Source organism: Meleagris gallopavo, chromosome 31 (genome assembly GCF_905368555.1).
Source record: "Meleagris gallopavo chromosome 31, MGAL_WU_HG_1.1, whole genome shotgun sequence".
Classification (NCBI taxonomy): Eukaryota; Metazoa; Chordata; class Aves; order Galliformes; family Phasianidae; genus Meleagris; species Meleagris gallopavo.
This window is the reverse complement of record NC_139434.1, coordinates 2,111,717-2,131,813: the sequence shown is the minus strand read 5'-3', so window position 1 is coordinate 2,131,813 and position 20,097 is coordinate 2,111,717. Positions and strand designations below refer to the sequence as shown.

The following is a 20,097-nucleotide window of genomic DNA, read 5'->3' as shown; positions in this document are numbered from 1 at the left end:
TTCCACCCCAGGAAAGCAAGCAGCAGCATGCAGCTTCTCCAGCTCACGTGGTGTTTAATAGACTGCTAGGAATTAAATTGCCTCCCATGGCACAGCTGGGTGGCAGGTGTAGATAAAGAAGCAATTTGCCTGATCCAAGGGAGCAATAGAAGGGAGCAGCCCGGCCCTATGGGGAGGGAGAGCATCGCTTACCCAGCTTTGCCCTGGGAGTGATTTTGCCCTGGGGATGCTCTTCCAAGAAACAGAATGGAAGTTTGTTTCCATAACAAAGATCTGCATGGTGGAATGGAGACAAGCATTGCTTGGAAGTGGAAAAAAACCTATGAGGTTGGAGCCAGCCCTGGGCCCCAGTTCACAAGGTGTACTCCAGACACCCCTGCTGGAGGCTGCGCTGGGAGGCTCAGCAGTGCAGCACCTTCCCTTGATTACATTTTTCCTGCTAATTAGATCAGTGAGCACGGCTGACGCACAGCCAGCCGAGGGGAGCTGAGCATCCACAAGAGCTGAGCAGCCCCTACAAAGGATGCAGCCACAGCAGCTTTCCCCCTTCACACCCACTGCGCTCAGCTCCCAGCCCCGACCTTCAAGCCTTCGTGCCTGCTGTCTTGCTGCTACCAATTAACGCCTGGGGCTAATCGTTAACTCCCCACCAGTCCCACAGCCCTCGGTTGGCCTCCCTGCCTCTCTCAGCAGGAACCAACTCAGTCATCACGTGGCTCTCCCAAAAAATAACACGGAAATGCTCGTGCTCCCCACGCTCCACTCCTCTCCAAAGATGCAGCTGCATCCTTCCTGGCTGGGGACCAGCGGTGGGGAAGTTTCCTCCCGCTGTTCACCTCCTCCCCAGCTCCTGCAGGAGGTGGCCCTGGAATATTTGGGGGCCCCGTCAGCCCCCCCAGGAAATGCAATTTCCATTTGGAGGTGTAGAGCAGCTTTGTTGGGGTTTCTGGCATGGTGGGAAGCAAAGGTTTGCAAGAGCATCTACGTGTGCGCCTGCTCCAACCTGAAACCCCATCGCTGCCACTGCCGGTGCATTTACTGTCAATAAAACCACTGCAGAGAATGAGCTGTCATCTGGAAAAAAAAAAAAACCAACACAACAGGGTGTGGGAGAAACAACCCCTTTGTAAAGGTTCTGATCCCTCAGACAAGGAGCACATCCTTCACCAGGTTTCCACTGGCAGCCCCAGTGGAGAGGAGGCTGTCAGGAGGAGGTGTTGGCTTCATAGCTCACTAACAGGGCAAGCAAGGGGGGCACAGGCTCAGTGGGGCATCCCCAAAACTCATTTCTGTCCCTACAGGGGTGATGTCCCTATAGGGACCCACTGCAAAGCAGCAGATTTCTGCTCCAGCAAGGGAAGGGTGAGGTCCAAGACTGGGACAATATGTTCCAGAGTGGGACCAAACCAAGAATGTCCAAGACATGAGATCTGGGGACAGGGTTCACCTGCCTGACTTCGCTGTACCCTGAACCTCCCCACATTCCCATGAGGTGTAGGGCAGACAGTGAGAATGTGCTGGGAGGGCACCTTTGGGCCAGGTGACACTTTCAGGTTGAACCCAGGCTGTCCTCCCAACATCACATTGGAACGTGGAAGCGCTCTCTTCCATCTGACTGCAGCCACCTTCCTGGGCACGGCAGACAGGTGCCTGCTGCATGCCTGGGGCTGAGTGGGGGCCCCCCAGCTTCATGGTGGGGAGAAAGAGGGGAAGGGGCTCAGGGATGCTGCAGTGCTGGGAGAACCCTGAGCCCTCCTGCACTGATCTGGGGAGGAGGAGAACACCCAGCACCCCGCAGGGAAGCACCCAGGGGACAAGAGCACCATTCTGACAGCTTCAGAAACAGCCAAATGTGCACAGCCGGAGAGGGGAAGGGACAGCAGCCCTGCAGGGTCAGGTCCCCCCTGCAGCGAGCATCATGCTGGCGTGGTGTCCGAAAGTGAGTGCCACACTGCTGCCCCATAGCAGACGGAGCCATCAGGTGGGATCGGGCCACCCGCGGGTGAAACCCAGAGGGCAGCGGAGGCCGTGGCCGAGGAGAGCAGGGTCAGGGCGGTGTGGGGGGCGCGGGGGGAACCGGGGGGGTGCGGGGAGCTGCAGCCCTGCTGCGAGGCGCTGGGGGATGGGAGCGGCACACGCATGCACGCACACACACACACATCCCCACACGCACACGGCAGCAGCACCAACAGCCCCTGCCAGCAGCCTGCAATCGCTGGAGCTCCCGGCTCCTCCGCCTCTCCCTCCTCCTCCTTCTCCTCCCCTCCTCCTCCTCCTCCTCGCTGCCCACCGGCCTGCGGCACCCCTCGGCGGCCTCCGGCCCCACCAGCGCACAGACAATGACTTCATGCGGATTATGCATCTGAAGAAATCACCAGCTCCCAGATAGCCACAGGGGGAGGCATCCATCCATCCATCCATCCATCCATTCCTCCATCCCTCCATCCATCGCTCCATGTGGTTGGCAGGGCAGCAGCCTCCCGCTCGCCTCCCGCTCCTCTCCTCGCACCCATCGGTCGCCTTCTCTCCGGCAATGGTCGCCTCCGGTCCCCCCGCGCGGCGCTGAGTGAGGCCCCGACGCATCCCCGCTCCCACGCTTGCACCAAAGGTACTGCCGAGGCTATTTTTATTCCCCCCCCCCCCTTTTCTTTTCCGGTTCGCCCGCCGCTGCCGGGCTCGGTGCCGCTCGCACCCTCCATCCCCGCTCCCGGCTTCGTCTTCCCACCCCGGCGGAGGGAGGTCGGCCCCATCCCCGGTACCCGCGTCGCAGCGGCCCTGACTCCAGGTTTGCATCCTCCCCTCCTTCGTCTCTTTGTCGATGCGTTGGTGCCATTTGGGGGAGGCGGAGGGGATGCGTGCTGCGGGGGTGCCGGGAGGGGGGGGGGGGGCACAACACCTCAGTCGTGCTGTGGGATGGGGAGGGCAGTGAGGAGGTGGGAGAAGGGGGGGATGCAAGATGCTGCACCCCAATAAATGCAGAGATGGAATAGAGAGGGTGCGGGGGGAGAGCGGGGCACAGTGAAGCGCTGCCCCATGCGAGAGCGCACCCCCAGCAGTGGGGATGGCAGGGCTCAGAGGTGCACCCCAGCATTCCCTCACCAGGATGCATCAGGCGGCGGTGACACCCAGGAGGTGGCACCGGGCACCCAGGGGTCCCTTTCCCCACAGAGTGGCCCCCCCGGGCTGCCGGCGTGGACCATGATGGACCTGAAGGTGGACGAGGAGGAGGTGGACAGCGGGCAGCCGGTGAGCATCCAGGCCTTCGCCAGCAGCTCCACCCTGCACGGGATCTCACACATCTTTTCCTACGAGCGGCTGTCGCTGAAGCGCGTGGTCTGGGCGCTCTGCTTCATGGGTTCACTGGCACTGCTCGCCCTCGTCTGCACCAACCGCATCCAGTACTACTTCCTCTACCCGCATGTCACCAAGCTGGACGAGGTGGCTGCCACCAGGCTCACCTTCCCTGCTGTCACCTTCTGCAACCTCAACGAATTCCGCTTCAGCCGGGTGACCAAGAACGACCTGTACCACGCCGGTGAGCTCCTCGCCCTGCTCAATAACAGGTGGGTGTCCTGAAGTGGCCCCAGGTGACACCTCTGTCCCCAGCTCAGCGTGTCACCATGTGCCCTGCTGCACTGCTGTGCGATGCCTTCATCTCTGCGAGGAAGAGCATCCTAGGCAGCTTGGCTTTGCACCTGGGTGCAAGCATGCACAGCCCTACATGGAGGGCGTCCTCCAGGTTCTGCACCTGGGCATGGAGTTGTTCCTGGGGGTCCAGAACACCCTGTTCCAGCCCCAGTGCATGGACCTCAGCACACCCTGTTCTAGCCCCAGTGCATGGATCCCAGCACACGTGGTTCCAGTCCCTGTGCTTGGACCCAGCACATGTGATTCCAGCTTCAGAACACAGCTCCATGCTGTAAGGCCAGCAGGTGAAGCTCCTGCATGCTACCATTACACTGCAGCCATCCCTTGGGCTGCAGGACCCCACGGTGCTGTAGTCAGAGTGACACCCCTCACCCACGCCACCCAGCCCATCCCCATGCCTGTAGCAGCTCTTTGGTGCTGCCGAGCCACCCTCATGTTCCTGGGCCAAGCAGCAGTCTCTGCCTGTGCATATTTAGGTACATAGGGCATGCACCAGGCTAACCTGAGCTGGGACCTCTGCAGGTCTGATTGTGGAGCGGTTGGTCTGGGTTTGATGCTGCCAAAGGGGCTGTGGGGACCCTTTAGGAAGATGCTGATGGCTGAATGCATGGGACACGTCTTTGCCCATCCAAGTTGTGTTGCTGAGAGCCCTAAAGATGCCATGTGCTTTTGCCCTGGGTTGGGATAGGAGCAGCTCATGTGAAGCCACCACAGCCAGGCCTAAGCCTCTGCCTGCTCTTTCCCCTAAGATACGAGATCCCGGACACGCAGACAGCTGATGAGAAGCAACTGGAAATCCTGCAGGATAAGGCGAACTTCCGAAACTTCAAGCCCAAACCTTTCAATATGTTGGAGTTTTATGACCGTGCCGGCCACGACATCCGGGAGATGCTGCTCTCCTGCTTCTTCCGTGGGGAGCAGTGCAGCCCCGAAGACTTCAAAGTGGTGAGTGCCTCCACAGCCCCCTCCCCAGGCTGTGAATTCCATGCAAGAAATGCATTGGTCTGCCTACCACCGTTCCTCCCTTCTTTTGGATCCCAAAGAAGGGGAAGCAGCATCGCTGAGGGGGTACCAGGGGATGCTGCTGGGGCTTAGCACTCTGGGTTATGCAGGGCTGTGCGTGCTAGTCTGGATATTTGAGCCGGAAACCACTGCACATGGAGCGATGGATGGAGGGGTGGATGGAGGGATGGATGGATGCCTTCCCCTGTGGCTATCTGCGAGCTGGTGATTTCTTCACGTGTTGGTGGCACAGCAGGGAGAGGCCTGGCGATGGCCAGCAGGGAGCAGGGGAAGCCCTGTGAGCCCTTGGGGACAGCGGGTCCCAGCAGTGCAGTACAGAGGCTGCATTTCACACTGACGCGTGGCTCCAGTGCACAATAACGCCTTTGTGCCCCGGGGCTGCCTCTCCCCATCAGCTGCCTTGTCTGTTTGGCTCTGGTGTGGAGCACACAGCTCTGGGGTCCCCATCCCTGTCCCCACTGTGGCCTTGGGGACATCCTGCTCACCTCCCATGACAAAGCTGCAGCACGTGCTGAGGCACCGGCTGGGTGTCCCCAAGGCTGCTGCACACATCCCAGTGCTATATGAGGGATTTTAATCTCCACTAAATTCCCTTGGCAGGCTCTTGGGATAGAGAGCTCCTCTGTTGTTTGGTTGTTAAATGGAGGCGAGGGGGCTGGATCCTCCTCAGCAGGGTCAGGTCCCAGCCCACGTGTGCCACCACCAGCTTTGATGCTTGGTGCTCCCCTGTGTTTTCTGCACCAGAGCATCCTCAGGGACCCTCCCGCTGTGTTCTTATATCCGCCGTTAGGATCTAAGCACCCTCCTTCCCCCTCTGCTCGAAGCGGGAGAAGCAAAATAGACGTGCAGCTGGTTTATTATTACTGCCTGGATTATTCTTTGCAAGCAGGTTTGGATGATTTAATGGATTTGATTAGAAAAAGCTGGCTCAGTGCTGTATTTATGTTGCTCGTTGGATTCCCCTTGCAGCCGTGCGCCGGCGGAGCTGTGTGTGCTGGGGATGGGGATGGTGTTGTATGGGAAACCTTGGCCCTGTCCTCTCGTGGGTTTGGCAGCAGCTTTTGGTTTGACCCAAAGGTTCATTCCTTCCTCTTCACCACTCTCTCCTGTGTCTGTCCATGCTGAGCTCCTCTGTGCTGCTCTGGGTCCAATGGCACTAACTGAAACCAATGAGTGACAGGGCAGCAGTGGGACCATCCCTGAGCAACGCTCTGCATCCCTACATCACATTCTACATCCCCATGTGATGCCCCATCGTCTCCATGTAATGTTCCATTGCTCGTGTGATGCTTCATGCCCTTATGCAATGCTCCACATCCCTATGTGTTGCTCCATCACCCCTATGCAATGTTCTATGTCCCTGTGTGATGCTCCATGTGCCCGTATAATGTTCTATCACCTCTGTGCAATGCTCTATGTCCCCAAGCAATGATCCATGTCCCTTTGTGATGCTCTACGTTTCAATGTGATGCTCCATGTCCCTGCTTGATGCTCCACAACACAGTCCAGGCAGGAGGGATGCCTTGGCAGACACTATCACAGACAGCACTGCCCCTCCTCTAACTGATATAGAGGAGATGCTGTATCCAGGAGCACTTTCAGGGGGATTTTAGGGCTGCCCAGACTCCATATGCTGGAAGGAAGCTGTCTGTGTACAGGTGGGGAAGGAGATTGGTCCCTTCTGCCTCCATCACCTTTGCAACCATCTAACTTTGGTCCTATTTAGAGCACCAAAGCCTTTAAAGAGATTTGGGATTGCAGCATGGGTGCACCAATCCCTCCCCTGGCTCTTCTCCAGCACCAGGTGGGTGCCTGGGGTCCATGAAGCTCCCCCCCCTCCACAGCATTCTGGGCTGGGGATGTGTAGGGAGCTGCAACCACCTCCTCCCCCAGCCCCAAAATCCCAGCATAGCCTGTGGGCAGCCACAAAGTGTGGAGCAAATCCTGTTCTCCCAAGGCTCCTAGTTCTGTGGAACATGGGGTGAGGGCATCCTTGTCACCAGAGCTGTGCCCAAAGCCAACTCATAGTTCCTTATGTGATGCTTCATGTGCCCATGTGATGCTCTATCATCCCTATTTGGTGCTCCAAGGGATCCTTTATGGGAACAGGGGATTCTCCCTCCCTATTGCCTCTTTTCTAGGGCTGTGCTCATTACCAGCAGAAATCAGTTTCTTGCCTGCTGCCTCATAATGTATAAGTTGGAACTCCCCTGTGTGGCCCCATTGGATCCTTGCTTGTGTTTCCACTCTCTTCCCATATCACAGCCCCAGGAACCTCGCTCACACCCCATGGATCTGCTCCTCACCCAGCAAGAGAAAGGCCCAGGAGTCACACCTATAAGCAGGGCTCCAGAGCCCATTCATTTTCTTTGCATCCCAGGGAAAAGGAGGAGAAACATCCTCTGCACCCTGTGACTTGGGATGGGAAGTGGGGCTGTCCCATGCAAACCACCCTTAAAGCTGGGGGCAATGCTGTGTGCTTGGCTCTGCAAAGTCCCTTTTGGGCACAGTGTTGCTGAGATGACGCTGCCGTGCCCATTATGATACGTTTGCAGTTTTCCTTCTCGCATCTCTGCAGCCCATCCTGAGGGAGAGCCATGTCCACATGTCCCCATCCTCATTGTGCTTTGGGGCTCGGCAGCCTCTGGGCAGCACATGGGGGCACCGTGGATCACTGCAGAGGGTTGAGACCTCTGGACCACTCCCATCGGGCTCTGGGGCTGAGCTGGCACTGGAGAGAATTGAGTCTGACACAGGGATCATGGCACTGCCTCGTGTGTCTTCTGCCCTGGAAGCAAAGAGCTCAGGGAGGATGAGAAGGGAGGGAGCAGGAAGGCTCTGGTGCAAACCCATACCATGCTCCTCCTTTTCTTCCTCCCATCTCCGGAGCTGCTGTAATGGAGAACGGACCAGGAACACTTTGTTGTCCCTCCAGCCCCTCTGAGCCCCCCAGCACCCACTGATGGACACCAGCATCGTGAGCCCAGAGCCCTGCACTGAGCTCAGTGTCCGCACAGCAAAGTGCCCACGGATAACCAGAGTGTGGAGCATCTCCGACACAGCTGGGAGCGCAGCACTGCTGAGACCCCGCAGCTGCAGGGAGTTCCTAAACAAAAACCACACGGCTCCATTCACACTCTGCAAAACCAACCGAGGGACCTGACAGATGAGCCCTGCAGAGCACCGCGTTTACAAATGGTGTAAAACACGCGAGCGACGCACATAAATGGCTCCTAAAAGCAGGCTCCTAAATAACTCATCAGCGCTTGAAACCGTTCGCGTGTCGCTGTGATCTCCATGCTGTGTTGCACCTCCGGCGGTTGTCCCCGGGGTCCCCCAGCAGCACCGCCCGGCCCGGCTCCCCCCACGTTATTCTGTTGAGCTGTGGTTCCATTGACCCTGGAGCTCGTAGCATTTTCCAAGCGAATCGCGTGGGATCTGACTGCGCTGTGCGGAGTAATCGGAGGTGACGGAGCAGAGGAGCGGCCGCAGGTGGGTCGGGAACAACCCGGCTCTGCCCGCTTAGAGGATTTCTGCATGTTGGTGTTTTGCTCAAAGCAAAGCAGCCCTTGAGCCATGCAGCCCTTGGGCACAGAGCAGAGGCACTGGGAGCTCTGCTCCGCATCTCCTTGGCTTTGCTGGGGCTTTTCCAGCAGTGGGTGCCCTCAGGGTACGGAGTTTGGGATCCCTCAGCCATGCACAGCTCTGCTCACTCCGTGCCGTTTGCTCGAAGCCTGTTGCATTTCACCTGTTTTCACCGTTCCTACTCCTGCATGGGAGCGATGCCACTGAACCCAGTGGGATTTTGGCAGAGCCGAAAGCAGCAGAGGAGCATTGGGAACACCAGCACTGGGCACAGCACAGCGGGGGCTCATATGTGTCTGCACCCTGCAGCTGCTTCACCAGCAGCTCTGCCACGGAGCGGCTGCATCATTTAGCACCTGAAAGCTGTGGGCATGGAGCAGCACCACTCCCACCAGGAGGTAGGGAGGTAGAGAGGAGGACAAGGAGCAGCAGCAGGAGCAGCACAGGGCATTGAGTCCCCAGCCTGGTGATGCAGCCCACCCGGAGCTGCTGCACACGTGTGTGCACTGTGCAAGTGTGGGAACAATGCACACCCAGAGGTGTTGTGCTCAACCAAAGCATTTTGCTCACCCCGATGCATTGTGAACTCTAAGTACTTTCGGTCACCTGGAGATGTCAAATTCACCCAAGCACTTTTTGTATCCCAGTGCATTTTGTACACACAAAATTCTTTACACACTCAGAGGTGTGGTGCACACTCCAAGCACTTTGCATACACAGAGGTGTTCGTACGCCTAAAGCACTTTGCATGCCCACAGATGTCTTGCACAACCACTGAGGCATGCACAACTGTGCACACTCAGAGGTGTCATGCACACCTCAAGCACTCTGCACACCCCAACGCACCATGCACACCTGCAGGTACCATGCACACCCAAAGCACATGCCTTGCACACCCCAAAAAACCTTGTACAACTAATGCACTTTGCACACTCCAGTGCACTGTGCACACCTGGAGGTGCTGTGCACATCCAACACACTGCACACCTTCATGCATCTCGTACACCTAAAGCACTTTGCACACACAGTGCATAGTGCACACCCGTGGGTGTTGTACACATCCAAAGCACTTTGCACACCCCAATCCACCATGCACACCCAGAGGTGGCATGCACGCCCCAAGAGCTTTGCACACCCAAAAGCACATTGCACACCCAGAGATGTTGTGCCAAGAGCTCAGATGCACGCTAGGGCCCTGCAGGGCTGTTACTGTTCCTCTTGAGATGCTTTTGCACACAAAACCATTAACAAATGAATTATTAATTATTATTAATAAGGTTAAATGGTATCTTCAGCTGCTGAAAGAGATGAGGAGGGTGTGCAGATGGAGGTGAGGAATCCACAACCACAGAGTTTTGGGCACAGCCCCATGGCCACCGGCTCCAGGGGAAGCTGCAGGCTGGGAATGCAGCACCGAAACACCAGCAGGAAATGGGAATTCGTGCAAATGATTTCCCCTTCATCTCCTTTCCATATTGATCAGAGGCCCCATTGGAGCAGCAGCACCGGCACACAGCGTGATGGGCAACAGCAGCAATCTGGAAGAAATGCACAATTGGTGCAATTCCCCCTCCGTCCCCCAGCACTGAGCCAGGAGCCGGGGCAGAGGGGCACACTGAGCGTGCAGAGCGCTCCGTAGGGAGAGCTGAGAAAATAACCACCCCGCAGCCCTTCGCCTCAGGTTTAATTTCTCTGCCTTTTTATAGCTGCCGTTGTTTTACCATCTGCAGAGAGTTTGGTCAGAGCCCTCCGAGCTGCACTGCAACTCCTGAAACAGCCGTGACTCGAGATGCTCCTCACCGTCTCAGGCTCAGGCTTTCTGTATTTATACTGGCCTTCACAACTGGATGTTACAATTCTTGGTTTTAAATTATCATTATTATTCCCAAACATTTTTTTTCTTCCCCGCTGCATCCAGGCTGTCTCCCTAAGAACCAAACCAGGGCAGAGTCCCACATCCCTTTGCTTTGTGGGGGTTTCAAACCCCTTCTTGCAGCACCCGGAGCAGCTGCAGAGCGAGGCCATGCGAGCAGTTCACCTTGCTTGGATTAGATTAGATGTGAAAACCACGCAGCACACAGCAAGGGAACCGGATGGGAATACAATTTCCCCCCCACCAATAAAACCGTCGGTTTGGATTGGTTTGCACCGAGCACCGAAGCAATCGTGAAGGATGTCAGAAAGAAATCACAACTCAGCTTACAGGCAATTTGCAAACAGCAGAAGCTACAGGAAGACTTTTGGAAAAGTATCTGCACGGAGTAAGGCTGGAATTCACAGCATCCCCTGCACCTCAGCACTGACCTCCATATGCAAAAGCAATGCTGCACATGGGGAAAAAGTCACGCAGAAATATCTCGGTATTACAGATGCTTTTGGGTATAGGAGGAGAAATCGGTGCTCAGCACTTTGGGTATGGCAGTGGGTGCATGGAGGAGCACAGCTATAGGGGTTGGCCCACAGACCCTCCCCAGCAGTGGGGCTGCAGAGCCCTGCAGTGCTGCCAGCGCCTGCACCGGGCTGGGAAGCACCGAGACGAGGAGGTTTTGAAAGATTAATGGAGTTTAAATGGGAACGTTTGGAAAGGAGATAAGGCTCGTCTGATAGGAAATCACACGGAACAGCCAGGGAGGCCCCAGGTCTGTAATGAAGTCCACTTAGTGCGTTACTCACCATAATGTGTTTCTTATTAAAGTCCTGTGCTGTGGATGTGGGTTTGCAGCCAACAGCCCCAGGCAGGGTGGCATGGGGCCATTGGGGCAGAGTGCCATCCCCACAGCAGCCTTTTGTCCCCATCCTTTGTCCCCTGAGTCTGGAGCAGAGATCCCACATCACCCACCAGCTCCATTCCCCACAGCTGCACCCACGGGGACAAAAGACAGCGGTGGGGAATCATACAGATGGACAAAAACTTTTTTATTATTATTATTTTTTATTTAAATCATCGTTTTTTTCTGCATTAGAATGTGACATGCTAATCCACTGTGAAGCATCTAATCTGGGGGATAAAGGGGCGGATAACACCAGTACGCCCAGCTTGGCCGGTGGAGCGAGCAGAGGCAAGGTGGTAGCATCTGATAAAGGCGGTGGGATTAGTGCCGCAGGATCCCCGCATCCCACCCCACTCCTCCGCCTCTGAGCGACGGAGATTTCCTTATCTCCGCCTCGTGGTGGGGCACAGCCCCTCCGGGCACCGGGGCGCGTTGCAAAGCTGCTTTTCTCCCGGTTGCTGCGCAGCGCAGGTGCAGGGCAGCCCTTTTGCCCCATCAAATATCCCCTCCCTCTCCTGCTCCCGGCTGCTGCGGGGTTGCAATGCGTCCCATCGCACCCCAGCGCCTGGATACGGAACCAGGCGAACCCGCGGCACCTCCTGGGGCCGGGCTGCGGTTTGCATGCCTGGGATAACAGAGCTCACAGTGTTGTTTTCTCCTCGCCTCCTCGGGGATTGGTTTATCTCTATGAATAACTCCATCCCGGCTTTGATCTCCTCTGCCATTAAAGCGTGACAGGCTGTGAAATGCGCTGCTGCCGCTGCTGTCAAATCCCCCATCCGCCTCCCTCCTTCCCCGCCGCCTCCGTGCTCCCCTGCTCCGGGGAACCTCGGTGCTCCCGGCCCGTGCCGGCGCTGCGGGATCGGACAGAGGGCAGACACCGCGATGGAGCCAGGAAACACCGCTCTGCTGCCACGGTCCCACTGCTGTTGGGGACACGATGGCACCGAGCATCCCCGTTCCCCAGGTTGGGGCACAGTGGTGGCATCCCGGCACATGCTGCCACAGGGGCTGATGTCACAGTTAATTATAGCATCCTCCATCCTCCTCCCCCGCAAAAGCGTTACCTGGAAGAGGGTAAAAAATATCTCCTGCTGAGGGAGGAGCTGGAGAGAGCCCAAGGGCTCCTCCAACATCTCCCAAATTTACAGAAATTGGGACGGGACACAGTCATTAATTGCCCCCAGCCACAGGGTCAGGATGGGTTCTTCTGAGTTCTGCTATGCTTCTGGCTGTGACCATCCCTGGTCACTTTCATCCCTTTGAGCATTCACCCCCAGGCAGCATTTGTCCTCCCCAGGAACAGCCCCAGAGCTCCCCACAGGTTTCAGCCAAGTGAGACAATGATGGAGTGCTTTCATTACAGCACCTCCCTCACCCTACTGCAATTGCTCCTGAAAAGCACAATGAAACTCCCCCCCAGCCCCTTTTCCATTAGACTGCATTAACAATTTGCTCACACCAGAACCAGAAGAAAACCCACCCTGATCCCAGCCAGCTCACACCTGCTCATTCTCCAGGGCTAGCTCCTGTACCCCTGTACCACATCCCAAACCCCTTGCCTCACAAAACTGAACAGCACAACATCCCCAAGCCTTCTCCCAGCTGATGCCTTTTAAAGCCTGGCCCTGCCCATGGTGCAGCTGTAGCTCATCTCCATCCAAATACCAAAGGGCTGTGACTGGGCCCTGTGGCTTGCTGGTTTCCAGCTCCCCAGTCCCTGCTGCATTCCCAGGATTTTTCCAGCTGAGACTCTCCAGGTTGCTCCCCAAAGGCACAACCTAGCTCTCAGCCCTATGAAATTTCATCCTGTGGCTCTGGCACTTGTCCCCAAGGTCACCCATGCTTGCTTGCTTTCCCTGGCTTTGTGTCTGGTTCTTCTGCTTTTTCCCTTTTACACAAAGGGCCCTTTGGGGGAATACTGAGTGTGGGGACACCTGAGGTGGACCCTCAGGTAACACAGTGCTGCACCATCATTGTCCCATTGGCATTTATCCTCCTGGCTGGTGGCAGTCCCCTGTGCACGCCCCACACATTTCATCTCTTGCTCTGGCAAAGCTGATAACTTCACACAGGGATCAGAGCCGTTCTTCAGTGGTTTCCTGATTTCATTTGTTCACCCGCTTTGGAGATACCTGTATCCATGAGCTCAGATGTGCACAGGGACCAGGAGCCATTTGGGGAAGGATGCACAGCTGACGCAGGGGCTGGGGTGTGCTTGTTGCACCCATGCATCAGCCAAACCCCCTTGCCCAGCTTCTGTGAATCGAAGTGGTGCCACATGCAGAAGCTCCCCCCACTTCGGGCTGCCGATGGCGGCTGCGGTGCTGGGATGGGGCTGGAGATTGCTCTGTGGTCACATTGGATGCTTTTACGAAGTGCTGAGCGCAGGAAAAAAGCAAACCGCAAGAAGGGGCTGTGCTGCCGCAGGGCTGCAGGGAGTGGGGGGTGATGCCTTTGCTCCTGGATTCATCCAGCTCCAGCCCCATGCCGTCCCAAGGCTGCCTCCCAAATCTCATCCTGCACACCTGAACGCCGACTCTGGGGGTTCCCTGTGGCCCACATGGAGCAGAGCATGGGACGATGCACTGCGTGGCTCTCCAGGAGGAGGCATCGCCCAAAACATGACAATGCCCAAATCCTGCAAAAAGCAGCGTGGGCTTGGAAGACACCCAACCTCAGGCATCGCCTACGCTCACATCGCTGTCCCACTGTGAGGGGAGGTGAGCCCATGGGGATGAGTGAGACCGGGATGAGCAACATGGAGCACTCAGGGACACCACAGCATCCTCACTGGCACCGCCCAGATGGACATGACAGTGACACAGAGCTTTGGGCAATCTCTGGCTGCCACGGTGAAGAGCTTGGAGACCCCAGTGAGCCGAGCAGATGGAGACTGCAGAAACAGCCTGGCACGCAGCGGGACAGCATGGATGGAACCTCTGATCAGGCTGCCGGGGATGGAAGATGCAGCATACCAGGTGCCTGCACGCACAACATCCATGTAAACCCATCCACGCACCCCTATCTGTGCACACCCGTCCATGCACAGCTGTGCACCCCGGATCTGGCAGCCCTTCAGCTCCCAGCACAGCAGCGCATCCCAGAGCCAGCAACGTCTTCACTCCGTCCTGCCAGCCGCAGCCGGGCTGCTCCCGTGGGAGCGGGGAGCCCGCGGAACCGCCCCTCGCTCCTCCCCAGCTCCTCGTATCCCCTCCTCTCCAACCCCCCCCCCCCCCCAGCAGCCCTCTGCTCTTCTTCTGCTCCTCTCCCCTCGCTCTGCACATCACCGCACACCTCTCACTCCTTTTCCCTTCTCTTTCTCTGCTCCCAACTTTCCCCCTTCCTCCATCCCAGTCCCTCTCACCCACTCTATGAGGCACTGATTCACCACTGGAGATCCCCAACCTGCAGCAGGATCAGGACCCTCACCCCACACCTGGGATCCCCATTCTGCATAATGCCCCTCCAGATATTCTGCACCATCTCCTTCTCCAGCGAGGAAGCACCAAGAGATGCCACAGCAGCTGGGAAAGGAGAGAACGGAGCCGATGAGTTCCTGTACAGGCAGGAGGAGGAAGAAGAGGAGGAAGAGGAGGACACAGGGGCAGCCACAGACTTCGTGGCCTTTGCCAGCAGCTGCACATTGCACGGGCTGAGCCACATTTTCGTGGAGGGCAGCCTGGGTGCGCGGCAGGCGCTCTGGGCGCTGGCTTTCCTCCTGTCCCTCTCCGTCTTCCTCTACCAGGTGGCCGACCGCATTGTGTACTACCTGGAGTACCACCACGTCACACTGCTCAGTGAGGAGGACAGCCCCGAGATGACTTTCCCTGCCGTCACCTTCTGCAACATCAACCGGGTACGGGTCTCGCAGCTCAGCCACGAGGACCTGCTCTACCTTGCGCCCCTGGTTGACTACGAGCCTGGGATGGAGCTGGGCTTTGTCCCAGCCCAGTTCAGCTCTTGGGATGAGGATGAACCCCTAAATTTGCATGGGTTTTTTAACCGCACTTGCCACCAGCTGGAGGACATGCTGCTGAGCTGCAGCTACCGGGGCGAGCAGTGCGGCCCCGGAGACTTCGTGGCGGTGAGTAGCCCTGTCCCATTGCTCTGGGGACCAGATGGTGACACAGTTCTTTTGCCTGGCACTGTCATCTCCTGGCTCCTGTTGCCCCTAACCTGCCCAACAATTGCACCTTCTCCTCTCCCCTTTCCACTACTTGGGACTGCTCAGTGTGACGAGTGCCGCGTTTGCAGCTTGGGATGGGGAAAAGCAAAGCTCTGGGCATAGAGCAGGCTCCTGGAGGATTCCTGCTGCCTGTCTTCTGGCCCCATAAGGAGAGGAAAGGGATCAGGGAGCAGCTCCCACCAGTGTCGTGTCGGATCAGCCACAATGGGTGATGCTGTTCATGCTTGGGGACAGGCACCCAGGCATCCTGCTGGTGTTGGTGTTGATGAGACACCTCCATCCTCATATCCCCACCACACCTCGGGATCTGGGCTTGGCACTGTGCAGCCTGCAGCCTGCTGGCCCCAAATGATCCCTTTGCCAGTGGCAGCTCAGCAGCATGGAGCTGTGCTGGCAGCCAGAGGTGAGAGCTGGAATGGGTGAGAGGAGGGTGGGGGTGTGTGTTGAGGATCCTATCCAGACCCCATCTGTGGGATTGGAGGTGATGATGGGGCAGATACTGGTGAGGGCACAGGGCTGAGTGCCACTGTCCTGGTGCTGCCGGATCACAGTGCTGCAAATCTGCAAAGCATGTTCACTGACCTGCACCCATCGCCTCGGTGGGGATCTTGTTCTTCTACCAGGGTAAAGGCAGCTCCGATGCTAAGAGACCCCATGGGGCAGGGGCCTGGGTCGGGCTGTCCACCAAGCTGGGCGTGGCCACATTCTGGGGCGGGTTCTGGCTCCATGCCGTAGTGCCAATGGCAGTCTGGAGCCAGAAGAGGAGCCCCAGCCTCAGCCTTGTGTCCTCTCCCACAGGTGTTCACACGCTATGGGAAGTGCTACACCTTCAATGCAGGGCAGGACGGCAAACCCCGGCTCATTACCATGAAAGGGGGCACTGGCAACGGCCTGGAGATCATGCTGGACATCCAGCAGGACGAGTATCTCCCAGTGTGGGGGGAAACAGGTAACTCAGCAGCTCCTGGGCTACTTTCCAGCAGCCTCCCAGTTCCACACCCCACAGGACCACATCCCCAAGGCTCCTTCCTTCTTCCTTCCTTCTCACCACTTCAGGTCTTTGGCTTCTTTTTTTCCTCCTTGTCTATGCTATTTGCCATGGCAACTCCCTGTCGCTTTAGACAAGCAACCATCACTTGTTTATAAATAGAGCCAGGCACTTTCCACACTGTTCTTTCCAAGCTCCGGACCACAGGGCTGGAGGGGACAAGGACACGGGGTGGATGGATGGATGGATGCATGGACATGTGAAGGAGTGAATTCACCAAAGGGAAGGGTGGGAGATAGGAAGAGTTTTCTTCCTTCTTGCACCAGGGCTCAGCTCCTCTCTGCTCCTCTCTGCTACAGATGAGACCTCATTTGAAGCTGGGATCAAGGTGCAGATCCACAGCCAGGATGAGCCTCCACTCATCGACCAGCTGGGCTTCGGTGTGGCACCTGGCTTCCAGACCTTTGTGTCCTGCCAGGAACAGCGGGTAGGGGCTGTGGGCCCTGCTCAATCCCTCCCACCCCCTGGAGTGCTGAGCCTCTGCACTCCCTGTCTCCTGCCTCAGTGTGGGATGGAAATGGGGAGCGGCGCACAAGGCTCCATCCCCTCACCATGCTGTGGGCTGCAGGGACGTGTGCTTCTCTCCTTATCCCTGGCTTCCCTCCCAGCTCATCTACCTGCCACCTCCCTGGGGCGACTGTAAGGCCACAACGGGTGACTCGGAGTTCTACGACACTTACAGCATCACCGCCTGCCGCATCGACTGCGAGACCCGCTACCTGGTGGAGAACTGCAACTGCCGCATGGTGCACATGCCAGGTGAGCTATGCATCACTATGTCCCATCCCAAACCCAGTGGATACGGTCCTATGGGAAACCTGTTCTGTCTCCCGCAGGCGATGCCCCTTATTGCACCCCAGAGCAGTACAAGGAGTGCGCAGATCCGGCCTTAGGTGAGGCTGCCTGGTCCCATGGGACTGAACCGATGGCATCGGGGTTTCCGACATCCCCATCTAAATCTCTCTTCCTGCCCAGATTTCCTGGTGGAGAAGGACAATGAGTACTGTGTCTGTGAGATGCCCTGCAACGTCACCCGCTATGGCAAAGAGCTCTCCATGGTGAAGATCCCCAGCAAAGCATCCGCCAAGTACCTGGCCAAGAAGTACAACAAGTCGGAGCAGTACATCGGGTAACACACCACAGGTATGGGGCGGCAGTGCCTCTCTCCAGCACCACAACCTGACGCCGCTTTCTGCCCATGCAGGGAGAACATCCTGGTGCTGGACATCTTCTTTGAAGCACTAAACTATGAGACGATCGAGCAGAAGAAGGCGTATGAGGTGGCTGGATTGCTGGGTGAGCACTGTGGGGTGGTGGCTGTGCCGAGGGCTCAGGTTGGCACCCTTCAGCGTGACCCCATGTGCTGTCCCCCCAATCCTGGGGCACCAGGGTGTGCACACAGCGTGGGTGCAGGGCAGAGCAACCCCCAGGGTCACAGCAGTGACGAATTCTGCCCTTTCTCTGCTCCATCTGCCAGCAGTGCCCTGCTGACAGCTTTCCTCTCCCCTCCAGGTGACATCGGAGGACAGATGGGGCTGTTTATCGGGGCCAGCATCCTCACTGTGCTGGAGCTGTTTGACTACGCCTATGAGGTAAGCCCCAAAATGCTGTGCCCAATTCCCGTGGGGTCGGCAAGGCCCCCTTGGCACCACGTCCCCCTGTCGGCTGGGACAGCCCCCCGTGGTGGGGTCCATCTTGGAGCTGAGAGCCATCTCCTGCAGGTGATCAAGCACCGGCTGTGCCGGCGGGGCAAGTGCCGCAAGAACCACAAGAGGAACAACACGGACAAGGGCGTTGCGCTGAGCATGGATGACGTGAAACGCCACGTGAGTGCCGGGCAGAGGGTCTTGTTGGGGGGCACTGTCAGCATATGGGGGAGAAGTGGCAGCAGGCACTGGTGCTCTAGGGAGATAGGGCTCGGTTCTGGGTGAAACCTGGATGACCACAGCATCCCATCTCTGCCCCTGCAGAATCCCTGTGAGAGCCTACGGGGTCACCCGGCCGGCATGACGTACGCAGCGAACATCCTACCTCACCACCCGGCCCGGGGCACCTTTGAGGACTTCACCTGCTAACCGACGTCTGGATGTACAACAACCCGAGCTACCAAAGCCCTCCGGAGAGCTGCCCTTCTCCCAGAGGAGAGATACAGCCAGGGGACCTCGCTCAAAGCCACGGCGGGACGCGGACAAGAGCGGCGGCCTCAGATTTTGGGGCAGGCGGCCGGGCCGGGCCGCGCTGGCTCAGAGACTCAAGGAGGCTGCAGCCCAGCCGCGGAGCCACGCACAGCGGGCCGGGGCGCGGGCCTGCCCCGTCTCCTCCCCTTCGGCTCCCCTCGGCCTTTTTAACTAGAAACCCAGAAGCCAAGAAGAAGCAGCCTTCGGGCCGCAGAGTCTCCATCCACAGCCCTGTTCGTCTGTCCGTCCGTCCGTCGTCTCCATGCTCATTCTGCTCCCCAGGCTTCAGCCTGCGCCTGTCCCCGTGCCTGGCATCATCTCAAGCCCCAGCAGAGCCCCCTGGGCCGTCTGTCACCACGACAGCCCTGCCTGGGCGCCCACAGCCGCTCCATGTGCACAAAACGGAGCAGCTCCACCTCTCCAAAATGTCTTCCTCGGCCTCCGCCCCGGGGTTGGCAACGTTGGGCTGCTGGGTGGAGGGCTGTGCCTTGGGGGATCACAGAGGACCTGCAGCCTGGTTATGGTGTAGGGCTCTGTTATGGTGTGGGGCGCCATCATGGTGTATGGCTTTGTCACGGTGTGGGGCCCCGTTATGGTGTGAGGCTCCGTCATGGTATGGGGCCCTGTCACAGTGTGGGGCCTCATTGCCCTGTCACAGCGTGGCCTCTCTACCCCACAGTCCCCAGGAAATCTGGGGTTCCCCCCATGCGGCCCTCAAAACAACCATCCTCGGGGAGAAAAGCATAACTAAAGCTCTGACTTCCGTTGGCACCGAGTTGCCTGGGCAGCCATAGGAGCCCCAGCATCAACAAGGAGACAGATTTAAGGGACACTCCATGGCACACTGTCCATGGGGCTGCAGGCTCCCACTCCACTCCCAACCCCCAACAACGGCCACCCCCGGGGGCCATGAGCCCTGGGCACCATCAAAGCTCACGGCCCGGGCCCCCCAGCTCTCCCCATCGCTGCCCCCTCCCAGCAGTGGGGCCATTGGCCACCCTCAGCCCCCCGCACCAAGCAAGAGCCCTCCTGGGGCTGAAGTGCTTCTTCTCTTTAAGAGCTTTTGCAATAAGTCTTTTTAGTAGTTATTATTTCTAGACTTTTTTTTTTTTTTTCCCCCCCATTATTATCCTCATTATTATTATTTGCTTCCTGACCAAAATTAGGAACTGGGGGTCAGTCCTTTGTTATCCAGCAATCACCCAAAGACAAAAGGTTGGCCGCATCCATAAATTTTCTTATGGATTTTTCCTAATGTTTCACTGCATTTCATGTATTTATTTTCTTCCTTTTTCACCCGTTAAAGCTTTTAAAGATGGGGCTGGGATGTGACCTTGAGGCTCGCCTGTTGGAACATACAACTTTTGGTTTGTTTCTATTATGCCATCTGCATTTTATATTTCTTATATATAATATATATGACTATATATATATGTGTACATATATATATATATATATCTATACATGCATAATATCAGTGTAGATATCCATTCCATAGCATCTAGGCCTTGTTCTTGTGCCATTTTTTTTTCTGTTACTGATCTCTGAATGCCTTCAAGTGTATAAAGTGTTGAATTCTCTCTGGTATCTGTACTATGTACACACATTTTCATAGGAAGCACAATAAGATGACAGATGCATTGTACATCAATACCT

At 57.1% G+C, this 20,097-nt stretch overlaps 1 protein-coding gene across 3 annotated transcripts; it reads left to right on the top strand.

The window, feature by feature from the left end:
* Window positions 1-2,084: 2,084 nt before the first annotated feature.
* On the top strand, window positions 2,085-20,019 carry ASIC1 (acid sensing ion channel subunit 1). 3 transcript variants are annotated; one of them, XM_010720537.4, is made up of 12 exons: window positions 2,085-2,608; window positions 3,169-3,563; window positions 4,398-4,593; window positions 16,015-16,165; window positions 16,564-16,691; window positions 16,873-17,023; window positions 17,101-17,157; window positions 17,240-17,393; window positions 17,469-17,560; window positions 17,777-17,856; window positions 17,986-18,090; window positions 18,235-20,019. In XM_010720537.4, the coding sequence occupies exons 2-12, from the start codon at window positions 3,199-3,201 to the stop codon at window positions 18,337-18,339; spliced, it is 1,584 nt and encodes a 527-aa protein (XP_010718839.1). In that variant the 5' UTR covers window positions 2,085-2,608; window positions 3,169-3,198; the 3' UTR covers window positions 18,340-20,019. The 3 variants fall into 3 exon arrangements, with proteins under 3 accessions (XP_010718839.1, XP_010718840.1, XP_010718841.2); XM_010720538.4 differs by having other exon boundaries at window positions 2,085-2,785; XM_010720539.4 differs by lacking the exons at window positions 2,085-2,608; window positions 3,169-3,563; window positions 4,398-4,593 and adding an exon at window positions 7,190-15,114.
* Window positions 20,020-20,097: the final 78 nt, after the last annotated feature.